The 19,361-nt window shown below is 51.1% G+C and overlaps 6 protein-coding genes across 6 annotated transcripts; 2 read left to right on the top strand and 4 right to left on the bottom strand.

Moving 5' to 3' along the window:
* Positions 1–264: 264 nt before the first annotated feature.
* On the bottom strand, positions 265–942 carry ATNIH1004_005070 (uncharacterized protein; the record flags this gene model as incomplete). The annotated part of the gene is made up of 1 exon (XM_033569730.1): positions 265–942. The coding sequence occupies one exon, from the start codon at positions 940–942 to the stop codon at positions 265–267; it is 678 nt and encodes a 225-aa protein (XP_033428536.1).
* Positions 943–7,261: 6,319 nt separating this feature from the next.
* Positions 7,262–8,852, top strand: ATNIH1004_005069 (glutamate dehydrogenase; the record flags this gene model as incomplete). The annotated part of the gene is made up of 4 exons (XM_033569729.1): positions 7,262–7,307; positions 7,353–7,628; positions 7,737–8,023; positions 8,079–8,852. The coding sequence occupies 4 exons, from the start codon at positions 7,262–7,264 to the stop codon at positions 8,850–8,852; spliced, it is 1,383 nt and encodes a 460-aa protein (XP_033428535.1).
* Positions 8,853–9,080: 228 nt separating this feature from the next.
* ATNIH1004_005068 (putative MFS monosaccharide transporter) lies at positions 9,081–11,549 on the bottom strand (the record flags this gene model as incomplete). Its single annotated transcript, XM_033569728.1, has 1 exon — positions 9,081–11,549. The coding sequence occupies one exon, from the start codon at positions 11,547–11,549 to the stop codon at positions 9,081–9,083; it is 2,469 nt and encodes an 822-aa protein (XP_033428534.1).
* A 650-nt stretch (positions 11,550–12,199) lies between these two features.
* Positions 12,200–14,074, top strand: SMPD1 (Sphingomyelin phosphodiesterase; the record flags this gene model as incomplete). The annotated part of the gene is made up of 2 exons (XM_033569727.1): positions 12,200–12,403; positions 12,452–14,074. 2 exons carry the CDS (start codon positions 12,200–12,202, stop codon positions 14,072–14,074), a joined length of 1,827 nt encoding a protein of 608 aa, XP_033428533.1.
* Positions 14,075–14,263: 189 nt separating this feature from the next.
* Positions 14,264–15,064, bottom strand: ATNIH1004_005066 (RlpA-like double-psi beta-barrel domain-containing protein; the record flags this gene model as incomplete). The annotated part of the gene is made up of 1 exon (XM_033569726.1): positions 14,264–15,064. The coding sequence occupies one exon, from the start codon at positions 15,062–15,064 to the stop codon at positions 14,264–14,266; it is 801 nt and encodes a 266-aa protein (XP_033428532.1).
* A 1,064-nt stretch (positions 15,065–16,128) lies between these two features.
* On the bottom strand, positions 16,129–18,978 carry RNR1 (ribonucleotide-diphosphate reductase subunit RNR1; the record flags this gene model as incomplete). Its single annotated transcript, XM_033569725.1, has 4 exons — positions 16,129–17,614; positions 17,675–18,615; positions 18,671–18,828; positions 18,960–18,978. 4 exons carry the CDS (start codon positions 18,976–18,978, stop codon positions 16,129–16,131), a joined length of 2,604 nt encoding a protein of 867 aa, XP_033428531.1.
* Positions 18,979–19,361: the final 383 nt, after the last annotated feature.

The raw sequence follows: 19,361 nt of genomic DNA, 5'->3' as shown, positions 1-19,361 counted from the left end.
TGATTTTATTTAGCCCTTTCTTCAGTTTTCGTGTAGTCTTCACCCCTAATTCTCCCGACGCAGTAAGAAGTAATATATAGGTGGACCCACAAGATCTATCGCGCTCAATAAACAGAAAATAGTATGATCGTCGTTTCATGTAGAAGAAGATAACAAGGAAAATCCAAATGCGCTGTATGCATGATTCCACAGAACTCCATCGAATTGCCCGTGGTTTCAGAGGTAGAAATGAAGAAATAAATAAAGAAAAAACACAATTATCCATCAATTCCGGGCACTGCGCGGTCGTGACACCTGAGAGGAGGAATCTCGAAGAATATCAGGGGCGCGAGGTCCCACCATCCAATCTTCCATCGCCAGCCAGTCACTCCAGCTCCTCTCGGCGGCTTCGATTTCCGAATCTAACGGTCCTTGCAATGGACGTAAGAACGGAATGGTCTCCAGAGGCGGCATGTCGTAGTCTTTTTTCACGGCAGCCCAGCCGCCACTTTTGGCCGCAAAGAGATAATTACGACGCTCCTGTTCATGTAGCATCCCAATCCCAGCCCCCCATTCGTCCCCGAAAAATCCCTGTAGTACACCAGGGAAGTCCATCCCCGTGGCCACCAGGCGACGGATGTAGGGAATCAGTGAGACCGCCGGGGGTAGGCTCGAGGTCGACGACGATTCAGAAGACGTTTGCCCACCGGCGGCAGTTGAAGGTGAGTCGGTAGATGAGTTGAAAACGGGGTGGGGTAGCCGCTGAAACGGGAGAAGAATATTCAAGAAAGCAGAAAGTGCTTGGACCGAAACACTGTGTTGCGCATGATCCAGGAAGTACCGCTGGCAATTCTGATAATGGGGATACCATACGAAGATATCGAGACTGCCACCTGTCGCTCCCTGAGAAGCCTCGGTGAGCCCAATCATTGCAGACGGGTCGATTTGCTGAGCGGAGTTCATCTGAGTCCCGGACGAATGATTCAATCGGTATACTGGTTGTCTGTTTGGAGGCTTGATCTTAGCGTTTCTGGTTCCCTTTTTTTCCCTTGTAGTTCGCCTTGGGTTTAGATCTCCTCCTCAGTCCTGTGGGTATTCCATCTCTTACCCCGCAAGGACGTAGACCAAGGAATGCAAGCAACAAGAAAAAAGAAAGGGAGAAAAGCAATTGACATGAACCACGAAGAACAGCAGGGGAATTTACTTGTTCGAGAACACACTCCTGCCTCGGCGGATTAGGAGGGACACTTTGCGTCGGGGAGACGGGGACGGGGAACGAGAGGAACGGAACAAGTTCCTGATAGAAAAGCCTAGAGCTCTACCAGGATGAGATTCGTTCACGGACATCTGCTAGGTGGTCCATCTATAGAGGACACCCACGACTCATGACAAGAGACGGACCCAAGACAAAAAGGGTAGAGATTCAATGAGGGAGAGAGAATAGTCCACGACACAGGAAGCCCATTGGAAAATGCGATGATGATTGGGAGGGTTGCATGGACCATACAAATAATTTTTGGAAAGGAAGAGAAATAAGGACGAGGAGACAGACGAACGAGGATTTAATAAGAAAGAGAGAGAGAGAAAAAAAAAAAAAAAAAAAAAGGGACAGAGACAGCAGTGCGGAGCAGGCCTGAAGTGGACTTGTATATTTGAGTGTGACTAGAACAGTAACGGGTCTACCCGATGAAGTAGGCAATCTCTGGATCGTACCTGCAAAGTTGGATGGTTGGTTCGCGGTGATGGAATTGGCGCCAGTACTAAAATTTAATAGCCTTTTTCATTTTCGTTTTTCATTTTTTTTTTTTCATTCGGGGAAGGGGAATTGATTTTATTTTATTAATAACCAATAATGGTGAGTGCGCAGGAATAATAATCCTTCTCACACCTAGATCTGGTTCGGTCAGGGCCAATCAGTGCGTGCAGTTGGAGGACTCGAGGGTGAAATAAATAAGCAATATTAAAAAAGAAATCAATAAATTGCAGGCAATATCAGTGCGTCATGAGGAATTGGCATAAGGTTTTAACGTGCTGTATTATAGGGGAAAAAATAAAAATAAAAGAGTATGAGGATTAGGTGCGATAGATGCAGATGTTATTCCGTGCTTAGTGGATGGCAAAAAAACGACATGGGCATCGCGTGCCCCTTCCTACTTCTAGTGGATCCGGGAAAAGGCAGATCAGAGATATCAATGCAGGTATGTACATCCTAGGCAGTGGGTAACTAGATAGTTCTACCTACTCTACTCCCGGATCCAGGATTCTCTACCAACACAGAATACAAAGGACGCATTTCTACGGAGTCCACTTATCTCATTGGAAACTAGATCTGTGGCTTACTTGGGATTCTTGGAAGGATCCCCCGTGCTGAAGTATTATTCTTATTCTTATTATATTAAGTTTAAGGTTTGATTATTGGTTCGTTTTTCTAACCAGGTATCTAACAACATGCTGGCAACGTACCAGCACAGGTGTAAGATAATGACGCTTTTTGATTTTAGTTTACGTTTTACACAGTACAACTATACAGTAGTTAGTATCCATAGGTGTAGGTACCTAGGCCGGATCCTACCTATGATTAGCCTCTGTAGATCGTTCTAACATTCTAACAGAAAGAGATATAATACGATTTATTTTTATTTTTTCCCCCCTCTTTTCACATTTCCTAGACCACCCCGCGGACACAGAAAGCCCCTCACTCAATGCGAGATTCACGATCGCCCAATCCGATCAAACCCAGTGCCTACATGGGAAAGCCTCTTTATGGTAGCAGACCGTACCATGGTTGGGATACTATTATTAATATCAACACGGACCCTTTCCGATGACAATTAGCCAGTTACGAACATGATCCCAGGCCTCGGTAATCTGGTCTCCATCGTCTAACCTTCATCTGGAATTGGATTCCAATATACACTGCCATTATACTATAAAGGAGGGATGCGGTGTAAGTGGCGTTTCTATAGTTTTGCTTCTGTGTAGTACATGCTATGCGGCGGTCAGAGCCCTTTACAGATTAGGTACAGTTTAGGCATTATGTTTTTTAGACAAAGTAGGTACTTTAGAATGATCTACTGCGTTTCATTTTTATTTATTTTCATTTCATTATTCAGGTCGCTGTGTGGAGACACCAGCTAGGGCCTTATAACCAAAGAATCCGATCAACTGCAAGGAACAAGAGTACAACCGTACTCAGGATGAGCTGGTCAACGGTAAAGCCTTGATTCAGCGGTGCAGCAAGCCAACCGGTGCATACGCCTACATCTGCATGTCCAAACCACTGGATCCTTCCTGTAAGCTGACAGTTGTAAGGATCTAACCAGACAGATAGAAATCAACCTGTACAAGAGGATAAGAAGAAGAAAAAAAGGATTTAAACAAGCGACGATTCTACAAGGAACTATCACCCAGACCAAAGCAATTCCAGAGAAGCATCCAAGTATGGACAGCGTACTGGAAAAGCCCGGTAGACATCCTTGTCTCCACCGAATCTTACACTCATGCACACAACTCTTTCAAGGCCCAGGCGGGATGTATTTATGTACGGAGAGAGTGCCTAACTGCCTCAATATGCACCTTTCTGATGGGGTGAGATGTGTATGGTACTGTAAGCCCGCAATATTTCCCTTTACCCAAATGACATGACATGGGTGCAATAATGTTGGATGAAACTGAAACACCCACTTGGGACTTGGGCTCCGCTCTTGCTTTTTTCTGGACCTGCGTTTCTTCGCCCTAGTCAACCTAGTCGATTAGATTCAGTTTAGTACACATCAGCTTGCAGATTCCTGGAATTCCAAGATTCGCCACCTTAGGCTGCGGAGTTTTGACACCAGCCTGGATCCACTTGCTGCAATATCAACTGCATTCGCCACATTTTATATGCTACAGCTGATGTTGCTATTTTTACTCCGTATAATCCAGTCAGCTACACGATATGGGCTAGATTGTTAGATCGAAAACTGAATAAAAAGGGAAAAAAAAAAAAAATAAAAAGACGGAGGATGGGAGAACACATTGGGAAACTTCAAATTAGAGACTAACCTATTGGTTCAGCTCTTGAAATCGGTAGTATTGGGTGGATTACAAGTACTATACATTGTGTATGCATCCATTCCCAAGCACAGCCACACATACATGTAAAAGAAATAAGCGGTGAGTCTGCATAGCTATGCCCCGTGCACAGTGATGCACAACCCTTATCCTGACAGCTTCTGACAGATAAACCAAGACATCTGGAATCTGATTCAGTCAGACTTGATGCATCTCATTCGTGTCTGCACCTCGGACCATGGTTCGATACTATGACCCTCTCTGTGGCTGTTGTGTCTTGATACCGTTGGTGGGTATGTTGACAGCAATTTATCCCTTCTATAGCTTGGGACCACATGCGGTGAGATGGCACCGTAAGGCCTGGGACTGCATCATGCCGACGCATCAAGCTTTCTGGCAGTTCTAGCCATGCGAGATCACCGTTGGTCATGTCTTGACTAGATTCCACTGTCTTCAACTGCGTCAAAGAAGGCATACAAAAGATGTGAGAAATAAAGATATATCTAAATAAATTGGAGCGTGCCAATATGCCATCATTTTTGTTATTACCTTGACCGAATCCATAACCAACGTATATGCAGGTAGATCGCATCCTTCGACTTACCCCGAAGTCAAGGATGTAAATTCCAGGAATTCAGATACATGAGCTGCAACGGCACGTTCCATCAATTGACCCCATCGAATGTTCCAGCTTATCCTATTGGACACCTGACATTCGCGTAAGGGGCAGGGGGCGAAGGGGCATGCATGTCAATTTGCCACTCAGCCATCAATTTCTCTAAAAGAGATGGATATGCGATAGCATGTTACTCTCAAGCTTGGTCCGATAGAATGGATGTGGTATTTGATCTAGATGTTCGTGTATACTGAATCTATGATAGAGCTTGCTACCAGGGGTATGCAATATGTCCCAAATATGCTAAGGCCCATAATCCCGAGGTGACTTCAAGTACTTGTGGTCAATACAGCATCTGATTCCAGTGAATACGAAGAAGCGCACTGGTCTAGGAACTAGGCATAACCTTCTCTGTATATCTTGCTAGATTCAGATTCAGAGTATATCATATCTGAAGTGTGCGGACTGGTTTGATATCCCCCAAATCCCGGTAAAATTTGTCATGCTTAGTTTAACCTCCAGTCGATCAGTAAATCCCTCAAACCCCAATACACCTGTGAGGATACTAGGAACAACAGTCTGCGCAAGGAACAACCCCCTGCTATCCAAATCTGCTCAGTTCGAGAGTGTCGTGTCTGTCTCTATTGGGGAACTGGAAGCCGACCCCGACGCCACAGGATTAACAACTCAGCCTCAGGATGTATTCGCCACACTGACGCCACGCCACGCCACGCCACGCCACGCCACTAGCCTCATTAGCCACATATCTTTGCATGCGCCACCTAACGGTCTGACGTCGATCTGAGCATTGAGCATCAAATGATAAGTACTAGCGGTGAAGTATCTAGTGGCACGAAGTTGAGTTTGGACTCGAGACAAGGAGACTTTGATCTGGTTGGGATGAGCAAGCGCCCAGAAATAAGTTGTATTCATTGCCTTGAATCTAAATTTATATCAATAATACATAGTTTATCGAGCAACCACTCTTCAACCTGGATATTAGCATACTAAATAGTCGTCCAATCTCAGCCAGTATGCAGTGGTCTCTTAATAGCAAGTACTTGGTTTTATATCTGTTATAATGATTAGTGATAGTGAGGCATCCGTGGTCATTCTCAACGCTGGACGAGGTCATCTGGAAGGTTAGACAGTTATCAATGCCATGACTGGGTAGGGCAAGGAGAGATATTATTTATATATTTATCAGAATACCCTATAGGCACCATAGCATACGCTGCACTATAGCAGATTTAACATCAAAACTAGCATGATGGACGGGTGATATGTTCTAATATCAATGTACAGTTGTCGAGCAACCGTTCAGCCTAGTCCATGTCTGAATGCTAAGTATGGCCTTGAATTTGTCTGTCCAGAAGCAGAGTACCCGCGGCCTGCACAGTATATATATATGATGCAATGAGATTCAATTTTAAAAATAATAAGCTAATTGGTCATTCCTATCTACCGATATCGAGGAATAGGATATGGTCATGTGACAACAGTAAATATAGTTATTGCTTTAGTATAGAGAGACGGGGGTTATAAATATATTATCCAGATTATCTTCGGTGATTTTTACTATAGAAATAGATAGTCGGATATAGTTGTACAGCAAAGATAATCCACATGAATAAGGTCGCAGTGAATAGATGCTATTTCTAATACTCGGGGTAGATGCAGTCTAAGCTATTATAATTTATTAATCTAGAGAATGAATACACGGTTACTTTATATCATTACACAAGGATAATCAGACGAGGCTTGCATCACCTTGAATGTAACCGGAGGACACCGGAGTCGATATCCACATTATCAATAACATCTGGTCATTCTTATCACGCTGCAAGAGGCTACCATGACCGTACGACACTGTAGTCTGGAGTGGTATGGTCTGGTGTATTCTTGTCTTAATGCATACAACTGTGTATAGGTAGGTGCCTGAGGTAGGATCGAGAATGACCGGATATGGTAATGAGGGGAATGATTCATGCATGCGGCGATGGACTCGAATGGGTTAGACCAGGGGAGCAGTACTCCGGCCGGGGATGAGGGAGGACTCCGAAGCCTCGATTGTATGGAGAAGACAGAGCCTAATAGAAATGACAGCCTGTTTTCGGAGGAGCCCCGGGCGGGAGCGGGCGATAAGGATGTGTAAAACGATTGATAAAGATAAGCTTGGCACTCCTCCACATATTTAGTATATTACATTACATATAATATATTATATTATGTATAAGGATAGATAGATATTATAAATATTCTATTCTATTCTATTCATATCATATGAATAAAACAGGATGACGATGAATAAATATATGAATGAGTAAAGAAAGAACGGGAATTCTCGGAGCGGGTTTCCGCCAGAGATAAGAGAAAAAAATGACCTCAAAGCATCGAATAAGACTCCCGAAGTTCGGACATGCCGGTCTTCCGCCTTTCCCTGTGCCACTCCTGTCCGACTCCGGGGATCTTTTATCTCTATATATACCTCTATCTTTCTCCTTCTCATTCTATCTATCTTACTTTCTATCTCTCTATCTCTCTCTATATCTATCTTATCTATATCTGTCTATATCCCATCTTATCTATACTATCTATATCTTATCTATCAGAATGTCCAACCTCCCTATCGAACCCGAGTTCGAACAAGCCTACAAGGGTATGCTACACATCCTATACTACTTATACACAACTAACAAGATAGAACTCGCCTCCACCCTCGAAAACTCCACCCTATTCCAGAAAAACCCGGAATACCGCAAGGCCCTAGCCGTGGTCTCGGTCCCCGAACGTGTCATCCAGTTCCGCGTCGTCTGGGAAAATGACCAAGGCAAGGTCCAGGTCAACCGCGGCTATCGCGTGCAGTTCAACTCAGCCCTGGGTCCTTACAAGGGGGGTCTTCGCTTCCATCCGTCGGTCAATCTGTCCATCTTGAAGTTTTTGGGCTTTGAGCAGATATTTAAGAATGCTTTGACGGGGTGTATGTCCCCCTTTTTCTTTCTCTCCCTTCTATCCATTCTGTTCCTTTCTATCCCTTTTCTTTCTTCTTTTGATTTCTCGCTTCGTGCGCTCTCTCTAACGATCGTAGTAAACATGGGCGGTGGAAAAGGTGGATCCGATTTCGACCCCAAAGGAAAATCAGACAGTGAGATCCGTCGATTCTGCGTGTCGTTCATGACGGAGTTATGCAAGCACATCGGCGCGGATACGGACGTTCCCGCGGGCGATATCGGCGTCACTGGTCGCGAGATCGGATACCTGTTCGGTCAGTACAAGCGCATCCGGAACCAGTGGGAGGGCGTCCTCACAGGGAAGGGCGGATCTTGGGGTGGGAGTTTGATCCGTCCGGAGGCGACGGGATATGGTGTTGTCTATGTATGTCTTATTTTTATGTGTTGGGGAAGGGGAGATGCTAATGAAGTGAGAATAGTATGTCGATCATATGATCAAGTACGCATCCGGGGGAAAGGATTCATTCGCTGGTAAGCGAGTCGCGATCTCCGGATCCGGGAATGTGGCACAGTATGCGGCGTTGAAAGTGATCGAGCTGGGAGGTTCCGTGGTGTCCCTGTCAGACAGCAAAGGATCGCTCATCGTGCAGCAGGAGGGAGGCAGTTTCACTCCCGAGGAGATCAACACCATCGCCCAGCTCAAGGTCGATCGGAAACAAATCGCCGAGATCGTCGATACAGAGACCTTCAGCGGCGGCAAGTTCCGCTACCTCCCGGGTGCTCGGCCGTGGGTTCACGTCGGTGCTGTCGACGTCGCTCTGCCCAGCGCCACCCAGAACGAGGTCTCCGGTGAAGAGGCCCAGGCGCTTATCAGTGCTGGCGCAAAGTTCATCGCTGAGGGGTCGAATATGGGATGCACCCAGGCCGCTATTGATATCTTCGAGGCCCACCGTGAGGCTAACCCCGGCTCCGCTGCCATGTGGTATGCCCCTGGTAAGGCCGCCAATGCCGGTGGTGTGGCCGTGTCTGGCCTGGAGATGGCGCAGAACTCGGCGCGGTTGAGCTGGACCTCCGAGGAGGTGGATGCGCGTCTCAAGGATATCATGGACTCGTGCTTCAAGAATGGTCTGGAGACCGCGCGCGAATACGCCACTCCCGCCGAGGGCGTGCTGCCGTCCCTGGTGACGGGAAGTAACATTGCCGGATTCACCAAGGTGGCCGCCGCCATGAAGGAGCACGGTGACTGGTGGTAATTTTTTGTTCCTAATTCTGTTTATGATGACGACTTGATGGTTCTGCAATGGTTCTGAATTTCCGGTTTGTCGGTTTCAGCGTTGGATAGAGGCGCCGGTTTGTAGATAGGTTATGATTATGTAAATTCTGATTTGGTTATGATTATATTATTATGCTCCTATAGGTAATCTATACGAAGTATATACGAGCAATCTATCACCGTAAATCGTGGGTATCATACATAATTTTTAAGTTTCAGGCCACGGCGCCAAATCGTGCATGATTCCGCCTTCCTTTTTCGAAGGCGGCGACGTATCATCCGCCAGCACACTCCGCCGACGCGAGTACACTCCGCCGACGGACGGGTTCTCCAGGGGTCGCGAACAACGCCGCCTCGGTCGACGCAGCGTCTCGCCCGGCACCGGATCCACCTGCTTCCGCGCGGCGGGCACCAGGTTCAGATACAGCGGGAAGACGGCGCCGGCAGCGAATAGAGCCACTAACACGCTGTAGGAGGAGGCGACACCGTCGGCACGCTGGGCGGCGAACTGCACAAAGGGGAAGCAGGAACCGCCGCCGATCGCGGTGGTCAGTAAGGTGGCGGCGGTCTTGGTGTGACGTGCGGTGCCGCGCAGGCCGATGACGAAGATAATGCTGAAGGCACCGCTTTCAAACAGGAAGACGAGCAGGCCCATCGCGACGGCCGCGTAGCCGCGCGTGGTCATGCACAGCCCTGCGGTGATAACCATACCGACGTACGCGAGGAGCAGGATCCAGCGTGGCTTCAAGAACGCCTGCAATAGAGCGGCCAGGAAGCGCCCAACGGCGAAGACGGCGCGGCCAATGGTCAGGTAATCGAAACTGTTGAGGGAGGAACCAGGGGGCAGGGCGGCGCCGACAAGGGTGGTGAAACTCAGGGAGAGCACCTCCTGGCCGGCGACGTAGAAGAACTGCGAGGCCACGGCCAGGCCCAGGGTCAACCAGACGACGGGCACGCCCAGCACGGGGGCGTGGTTCTCGTCGCGGCGACGGTCGGCCAGCTGCTGCAGGTCCTCGTCGGAGGCCTCGGGGATGGGCAGGTAGTAGAAGGCGAGGGCCAGCAGCACGTCGAACAGGGCGATGCCCAGGTAGGTCCACTGGACGCGGACGAGGGCGGCGACGTCAGTGACGTTGCGGAACAGCACCTTGCGGGCCAGCAGCGGCGAGACGACGCTGCCGATGGCCTGCACGCCCTGCGAGAGGTTCAGGCGGATCTCGGCGTTCTCGAGCGGACCGCAGAGGGCGATGAAGGGGTTGGCGGCGGTCTCGAGCACGGCCAGGCCGACGCCGGCGATAAAGTTGGAGACAGCGAAGGCGGAGTAAGAGGTCAAGACGGCGGAGGGCCAGAAGATCAAGGTGCCGCAGGCATAAATGCACAGGCCGGTGATGAAGGTTCCCTTGAATCCGGCGCGCGTCAGCACGAGGCGGCCCAGCAGCAGTGGGCCCAGCAAGTAGCCCCCGAAGTAGACGGCGTGCAGGCCGATCGAGCGCCAGGCGTCAAGGCGCACGATGCGCTGGAACTGGGCGTTGAGGATGTCCAGCAGGCCGTAGGCGAACCCCCAGAGGAAGAAGAGCACGGTGGTCAGGGCGACCGGGGCGATGGACTCGCGGTTGCTCAGCTTCAGCATGCTGGTGGGGGTCTTCAGGTTGACAAAGTCAAAGAAGGCGATGGTCTGCGGCTCCGAGGCGCTGGTCGTGGGCACGGTGAGGGAGGCCTCGCCGGCGAGGAACTCGTGTATGTCGACGGGACGGTCATCACTGCGGCAGAGGCTCGTCGTCGCCGCGGCGGCGGTGGTCGGGGGATCACTGGGGTTCGAGCCGCGGAGCAACTTGGGGACGAGGCGGGCGACCAAGGGCTTGAGGCTGGGGACGCAGGCGCAGGCGATGGAGATGTTGACCTCGACGACGGACCACATGAAGGACAGCGAGGCATACCAGTTGAAGTCGTCGCCGGAGGCGTCCTGTAGATGCAGCTCCTTCAGGGCGACCTGACGCTCGGTGGAGGCATTCTGCAGATAGGCGATGCGGATGACATCGACGACGGCGACGAAGAAGCCGCCGCTGAAGGTGACGACGAGGATGATCTTCTGGCGGCGCGGCAGACGCATCTGGGTCAAGATGGGCATGGGCAGCACGAGGATGGCGAGGTCGGTGACGATGTTGACGGGCGAGGAGGAGAGGTAGAGGGTGAGGATGTCGCTGCAGCGGGCGTGGGGGGACGGGGGCGAGGCGAAGGCGGCCCCGACGGGGCTGCACTGGAAGACGTTGACGAGGGTCAGGGCCAGGCCGGCAGCATTGACGACGACCAGCGTGGCGTAGGTGGCCCAACGAAAGGGTTTCTCACCGCGGGCCAGGGTGAGGTAGAAGGCGAGGATCGAGGACTTGACGGCCATGAGGGACGGGTTGTAGAGGACGGTGAAGACATAGTTGGCGCGATTCAGACGGCTGCGGTGGACGTCGGGGATGTCTGGATCGTGCAAGCCCAGACCCTGGGAGGTGGCATAGAAGAGGGCGAGACAGAAGCCAAGATCGAGCAGCCAGGCGAGGAGGATCAAGCGGTCGTGCCAGGCCAGACGGCGGGCAAAGACGAGACGGGAGACGAAGCGGAGGACGACGAAGATGGAGGCGAGAAGGAGGGAGACAATGGAGACGATGAGGACGGAGGGTCGACGGTCCATTGCATGATGATAGATAATAGGATGGATGGATGGGATGGAGGATAATAGAGATGATAGAGGTGATAGAAATGATAGGGATACGGAGAGTAAATAAGGATAAAATAGTCAAGGAAGAAAGTAAGGAAGGGATAAGTGGGTCCTGGGACGCGTGGGATGAGTAATCTGCATGAGATGGATCATATTTAGATTCAGATTTAGTTTTATATGATGATTGATGATGAGGAGGAGGAGGAGGAGAAAGAGGAAGATAGAGATGAATATGATAAAGATGGATCGATGAAGATGAAGATGAAGAGAAAGAGAAGGAGACACGAACGTCACGGGATTCTCTGAACCCTGATGCCCAAAACGGAAAGCCTGACTTTCTATCCAAGCTCAAGACTCAGACTTTAGACTAAGTGGAGAGTCCCTTATTCAGGCGATTATTCAATTAGTATTATCTTCCGATTCGATCTCTTCTCGAATATGAGATCCTCGGCAATGGATCGACACTCCATCACATGGCCATTTCCAAACGTAATGCCATGGCTCTAGCTACGGATTCCGACGGAGGGGATGGGGGGTAGTATGCATAAATCAGAAGATAGAAAAGACATAAATAAGTAGATAGATCCTGATGGTGCAATACTAGGTTTATATGGCTAATAAAAATGAAGATCTCTCTCCTCCTGCCCCTCCTCTCATATACGGTGGCCTCGGTCCAAGCCGACTGGGTGCAAACCATCGTGAAGGACATCAAGAATGCCATCACTTGTGCCGGATGTGAAGGACTCCTGGGGGCCCTCAAGTTGGTGGCCGACATTGGGGAGGGGACTTTGATCCGGGTGATAACCGACGTGTGCATTGTTACCAATGTATTCCCCCTATACCCTACCTAACTATAGCTATACTAACTGAAGTAGATCGAAGACAAGGACGTCTGCACCGGTCTCATCGCCGAACAAGGCCCTTCCGTCTACTACGCATTGAAAAACCTACATCTAGGCTCGGACACCTCGCACAGCTTCTGTGCCCACGTCCTAGGCCTGTGCGAATATCCCCCCGTAAATACGAATCTCAATCTATCCAAGGCCCCTGCGGCCAGTCGTCCCACTCCCAGCGGTAAAAATCCCCTTCGCATCGCCCACATCAGCGATACACATGTCGACCATGCCTACGAACCGGGAACGAGCGCCTTCTGCACGAAGCCGATCTGCTGCCGTGCATGGAACGACGACAACAAGAATGGAAATGTCGATGCCCCCTGCGGTGTCTGGGGAGATCCGCATGCTGATCCCCCTGATCGCCTCGAAGCCAGTATGATTGCCTCTGTAGCGGAACATGACCCCGGCTTCACCTTGTACACGGGCGACGTGCCACCGCATGATATCTGGATGGTGAACAAGTCGGAGGTTCTCTCGGACATCCAGTCGACGTATGGTCAATTAGGGAAATTGGGAACCGTCTACGCTGCCCTGGGGAATCACGACGCCGCGCCGGTCAATCTTTTCCCTGCGCCTCCCATTCCAGCGGAATATAGTCCTCAATGGGCATACGATGCCCTAGCTGATGAATGGACCAAACTCTCCTCGCCTAAATCCAAATCCTCCGCTCCAAATGGATGCTACTCAGCAATCCACAACAACAGACTCCGAATCATCTCCTACAACAGCATCCTGTACTATAAATACAACTTCTATGCCTGGCAGGATCCAATGCCCACCGACCCAGATGGCGTCCTCGCCTGGATCAAGAATGAGCTCTCCGAGGCAGAATCCGCCCATCAACGCGTCTGGCTGATCGCCCACATCCCCTCCGGCGGACCAGATACATTACACGAATACTCCGCGGGACTGGACCAGCTCGTGACTCGGTATCGGAATACCATCGCGGCCGTGTTCTACGGACACACGCACACAGACGGATTCCAGATCTCGTATACGGATTATGAACATCGCACGGCTGACTCGGCCGCAGCGATCGGATACATTGCGCCTTCACTAACGCCTACATCTGGACCCCCGGCGTATCGGATCTACGAGGTCGATCCGGTGACTTTCGCGGTGTTGGATTATACAGAGTACGTCGCCAACGTCACCTCGTTATCCCCCGAGGATCAAGAGGAAGAGAAAAATCCCCAATGGACAAAATATTACTCTGCCAAAGAAGCATATGGGAAACATCTCGATCCCCCCATTACCGATCCAACGGTGGAATTGTCCCCTGCGTTCTGGCACAATGTCACCCTCGCTATGGAGAGGGACCCCCAGATCTTCAGGGACTACTGGGCCCGTACGACCCGCGGGTATAATGTCACCCAGTGTGAGGGCGATTGTGCCACGAAGGAGATATGTGCGTTGCGCGCGGGCGATGCGCGGTTCAATTGTGATAAAGGGGGGGATTTTAGTGGTTTGAAGAGAGAGCTCCCGGACAGGCCGGTTTGTGACGATGGGTTGGCCCGTCTGCTGAGGAAGATGGTCAGTGAGAGGGCGGACCTGGAGCATCTGATTCTTAGACATCCGGAGATTCGGAATTGTACTGCATGATTTAGCATAGTATATATTGTCTAGCATACGTATAGATCTATGCTCATACGATACGTCATTCCTCATAGATAGACCTGTCTATCGTAACTGTGTTCAATGTATAGAGTGAAAGAAGGGTATAACATGTCAAGTAAGAAGTAAGAAGAAGTGAAGGACACAAAAATCATGAATCGAAAGTCAATCGAAAGTCTAGTCCAACCACCACTCAACATCAGACAGACGTCCCGCATCCTCCGACGCCAGTTCGTTGAAAAAGTGTCGCGACAGGTCGATCGACGACCGCGAGCATCCCATGCACTTGTCCACCACCTTGCCCGTCTTGACGCTGCCGCCGTACCGGATGCTGACCTTACGGCCGCAGTCGCTGTCGCTCATCAGCTCGTGCGATAGCGCAATCACATTCTCCGTTAATCCGTCGCTAGTGAATCCGCAGCTGCTGGGCGCCGACATCGAGGTGGCCGTGTCGTAGAAGGTCACATCACCAGCGCATGGCGAGTCTTTCGTGCAGGATCCGTTGGGGCTACCGCCGCTGCTGCCACCTCCGTTGGCAGGAGGGGGATTGGCAGGAGGAGGATTGGCAGGAGGGGGGTTGGCAGGAGGAGGATTGGCAGGTGGGGGAGGTGGAGGAGGCGGAGGGGGAGCAGCAGTAGTAGTAGACTGAGTCGAGCTGGTAGGCTCGGGTTGCGGCTCAGGCTCTTGCGTGATGACAGGAGGGGCCTGAGTGGTGGTCGAGTGAAGGGACTGATGTTTATGTCCGTGCTTGTGCTCCGGCTCGGCCTTGTGGCCGGCAGGAGCAGCATCCTCAGCGACCACTGCGGTGGCGCTGGGAGGGTTGGCATAGATGGTGGTGGTGATATCTACGGTGGTCCAGACGACGGAGGTCGAAGTCTCATAGACAATCACCACATCCCGTTTCTCCATCGGAACAGCAGAGGCAAAAGTGGCCAGCAGAGAGCCTGCAAGGGCGAGAGATTTGGCCAGAGGGGCCATCATGATTGATTTTTATTGGATTTGATTGATTTTTGGTTCGTATAAGGAGTGTACAATCAACAAATGACAAGGAACGATCAATCAGACTGCACAGCAGTGCGATCGAGAGCTGGATAGAAGGAAGGACACTCGAAAGTGAGAAAGAAGGAATGACAGGCTGGACCTGAAAGAGTGTGTGAAGAAGGAAAAAAGGAAAGGGAGGAGAGGGAGAAGAAAAGAGGAGAAGGGGGGAGGTTAAAGTAGGTTTAGTTAAAGACTGCCTAGAGATTAAGCGAAAGACACGAACGACCCACGGAACACGATCGGGGATCGGTGGACCACTGGACACGTCCCGGCGGTTCAGGCACAGGCACAGGCACAGGCACAGCCAAGTACAGAGGAATATAAGTACCTGCAGACTGACGTGGTCTGGCAGTACATGCTGGTCGATAATTTCCGGTTTTATTTCAAATATTACTGTACTTATTTTACCAGCACCTACAGAGTATCTCTTTTACAGTCTTTTACCGATATTATTTTACAACGTCTGGGCAGGTACCTGCAGCGCCACTCGGACACCGGTGTTACAGCGTGTCCCCTCTTTACTGGTTTCAGCCAAGATTGTCTCCTTTAACGTTTGACCGTCGAGATTAGTTCAGGCTTAACCTTGGCTCACATCCTGCATCTCAAACCAGGAATCGACTGGAGTAGGTAATAAGGTACTAGTTTTTGCTTTGTATAATAGTATTTCGTATAGACTAGTGCTAGTCCCACCCTAGTCCAGACCAGTCGAAGCCATCCAAGACCAGGCCCCTTTGGCACCACGCCACGCGCAGAGTTTTCGTTTAATCTCGTATTGTCGGAGGGCAATTTGCTCCGGCGAACGGGAAGCGATCCGGACACTCCGAATTAGTACTACAGTCGTACCAGCACTACTACCCAGACCCATTACGATACGTACCGATGAAAGAACTTATAAGTAGAATTATTTAAACAAACAATTAAAAAATAATTTTTTAAAAAAAGAACCATTATCATAAATAATTACATCCAATAACGCCATCCTTCGTAAATTCTTGTCGGATCTACCCCTGACACATCAGGCACGCCTCCTTGTTCTCAATGCTACACTGAAGCACCTTCTGCGAGTAAATGTCACTCTCCCGCTCCTCTCTCTCCACCGCCCTATCCTCCGCCTGCCCCTCGTCCTCCTCGTCCGCCGCCGCCGCCGACTCACCCGCCACGATCGTCCGTGGGCTGCTACTAGTCCTCTCCTCCCCGTTCACTACCGACGACCGTGGCACCGCCGGGTACATCTGTGAGGTGGTGGGGGTGGTGGTTGCCGTGGCGGTCGCCCCCGCCGTGCGCTTCTTGAACGCCCCGTTCGCCCGAGCCACGTTGGTGTCCGCCACCTTCAGTTGCTCCTGGTCAACCGTAAACTGGATCGGCGCCGACGCCGCCATCGTCCGCAGGTAGTACATGCCCGTCTTTAACCCCATCTTCCACCCCGCGAAGTGCATGCTCGTGAGCTTGCCCATCGTCGGCTCCTTCAGGTGAATGTTCAGCGACTGCGACTGGTCGATGAACGCTCCCCGGTCTGCCGCCATCTGCAGGATCGACCGCTGCGAGATCTCCCATACCGTCTTGTACAGCGCCTTGATGTCCGCCGGGATGTTCGGGATGTTCTGCACCGACCCGCCATCCGCGATGATGCGGTTCTTCATGTTGTCCGACCACAGCCCCAGGTCCACCAGGTCCTTCAGCAGCCACGGGTTCACCACCTGGAACTCGCCCGCCAGCACCCGTCGCGAGTAGATGTTCGACGTGTACGGCTCGAAGCACTCGTTGAAGCCCAGGATCTGGCTGGTGCTGGCCGTCGGCATCGGTGCTACCAGCAGGCTGTTCCGCACACCCGTCTGCGCGATCTTCGCCTTGAGGGTTTCCCAGTCCCAGAGGTCCGTCGGCGTGCGGTCCCACATGTCGTACTGCAGGATGCCCTGGGAGACGGGTGACCCCTCATAGGTCTCGTACGTCCCGTATTCCTTGGCCAGGTCCGACGAGGCGCTCAAGGCTCCGTGGTAGATCGTCTCGAAGATCTGGGTGTTCAGCTGCCTCGCCTCGGCCGAGTCGAAGGGCAGACGCAGCGCCAGGAAGGCATCCGCCAGACCGTTGACGCCGAGAGCAATAGGACGGTGGCGGAAGTTACTCTTTTTAGCCTCTGGGACGGGGTAGTAGTTGATGTCGATGATCTTGTTCAGGTTGCGGACCAAAACCTGCACGACTTCATGGAGCTTGCCAAAGTCAAACTCCCCGCGCGCCGCGTCAACGAAGGTGGGCAGCGCAAGGGAAGCCAGATTACAGACAGCCACCTCGTCGGGAGCGCTGTACTCGACGATCTCCGTGCACAGGTTGGAGCTACGGATAGTTCCCAGGTTCTTCTGGTTGCTCTTCTTGTTGCACGCATCTTTGTACAGCATGAACGGGTTTCCGGTCTCCGTCTGAGCCTCCAGAATAGCATACCAAAGCTTTTGGGCCTTGATCGTCCGACGGCCTCGACCTTCCCTTTCGTACCTGCCAATCGGGGTCAGTATATGGGGCTAGTAAATCGGTCACGTGAGGAACAAGACCTACCTTTCGTAAAGCGTGTCAAACTCGTCGCCGTAGACATCCGCCAACCCAGGGGCTTCATTGGGGCAGAAGAGGGTCCAGTCGCCGTTGGCCTCGACCCGTTTCATGAACAGGTCCGGAGTCCAGAGGGCGTAGAACAGATCACGTGCTCTAACCTCCTCCTTGCCGTGGTTCTTTCGGAGATCCAAGAACTCGAACACGTCCGAGTGCCAGGGCTCCAGGTAAATGGCAAAAGCGCCGGGGCGCTTGTTGCCTCCCTGATCGACGTATCTGGCAGTATTGTTGAACACACGGAGCATGGGGACAATACCATTGGAGGAGCCGTTGGTCCCACTAATGTAAGATCCTGTAGACCGGATTCGGTGAACATTGAGACCAATGCCACCTGCAGTCTTGGAAATCATAGCACATGTTTTCAGAGTATCGTAGATACCCTCGATGCTATCCTCCTTCATGTCGACCAGGAAGCACGAAGCAAGCTGGGGCTGCGGGGTGCCGGCATTGAACAGAGTTGGGGAGGCATGCGTAAAGTACTTCTGAGACATCAAGTGATACGTCTCGATGGCTCTCTCAATGTCCTCACCGTGGATTCCAACGGCCACACGCATCAGCAGGTGCTGAGGACGTTCGGCAACCTTACCATCGATCCGCAGCAAGTATGACCGCTCAAGGGTCTTGAAGCCAAAGAAGTTGTAGTTGAAATCACGGTCGTACACAATAGCGGAGTTCAGTTCATCGGCATGCTTCATGACAATTTCGTACGTTTCCTCGGAAATCATCGGCGCGGGCTTCTTGTTCTTCGGGTTCACATAATGATAGAGGTCCGAAATGACCAACGAGAATTGCTTCTTTGTTTGCTTGTGAAGGTTCGACACGGCTATACGGGCAGCGAGGATGGCATAGTCGGGATGTGTAACGGTCATATAAGCTGCAGTCTCAGCGGCCTATAAGAGAGTCTATTAGCAAGTATCCCTACTACTGGGAGTCTCGTGATCATACCAAGTTGTCCAGTTCAACGGTGGTGACACCCTGGTAGACACCAGAGATCACCTTCTGCGTGATAGCAGCGGCATCGACATGCTCCGGGTCAAGGCTATAACACAGCCTTGACACACGAGCAGTGATCTTATCAAATTGTACGCGTTCCTTGCGTCCGTCTGGTCAGGGCAACATTAGCAAATGCTTCGTGGGAAAATGTGGCAACAAGGACTGCAAAGCAGTCCCTTCAAGAACATGCATAACCAAACATTCTCCAGTTGGTGTGGGGTAATCATTCTTCCTTCCTTACCTCTCTTGTAGACAAACATTTTCACGGGTGGCAGGAGTAGAAAGGTGATGGGTACGTGAGACAAGATTAGAAATACAAATATACTACTAGGGAGGTGAACAAAAGAAGTATTGAAGCTCTGCAAAGGGTATGAGGAAAAGAAACGTCGTTGATAGATGGAAAGATGTACTCCGTACTAGGGTAGGAGTCGAGGAGGGATGGGAAGGGAAAAAGAAGCAAGAGGGGCAGAGACAGCGGTAGATATTTGATGTCGCCGGGGCAAAACGCGTTGCCGGTGGATATCAACGCGAATTTTCGTGTTTGGCCTAAATGGCTTCCCTTGCATACCTTATTTGTAAGCTAGCGGAGAACGCGCGGTAAGTGTTGGTCACGTGCTCTATCCCATTCCATGAGACGAAGTCC

This window comes from Aspergillus tanneri (genome assembly GCF_003426965.1).
Source record: "Aspergillus tanneri strain NIH1004 chromosome Unknown AapTan_3_pilon_pilon_pilon, whole genome shotgun sequence".
Lineage (NCBI taxonomy): Eukaryota > Fungi > Ascomycota > Eurotiomycetes > Eurotiales > Aspergillaceae > Aspergillus > Aspergillus tanneri.
Note: the sequence above shows the minus strand (reverse complement) of the source record. Positions and strands in the feature narration are given on the sequence as shown.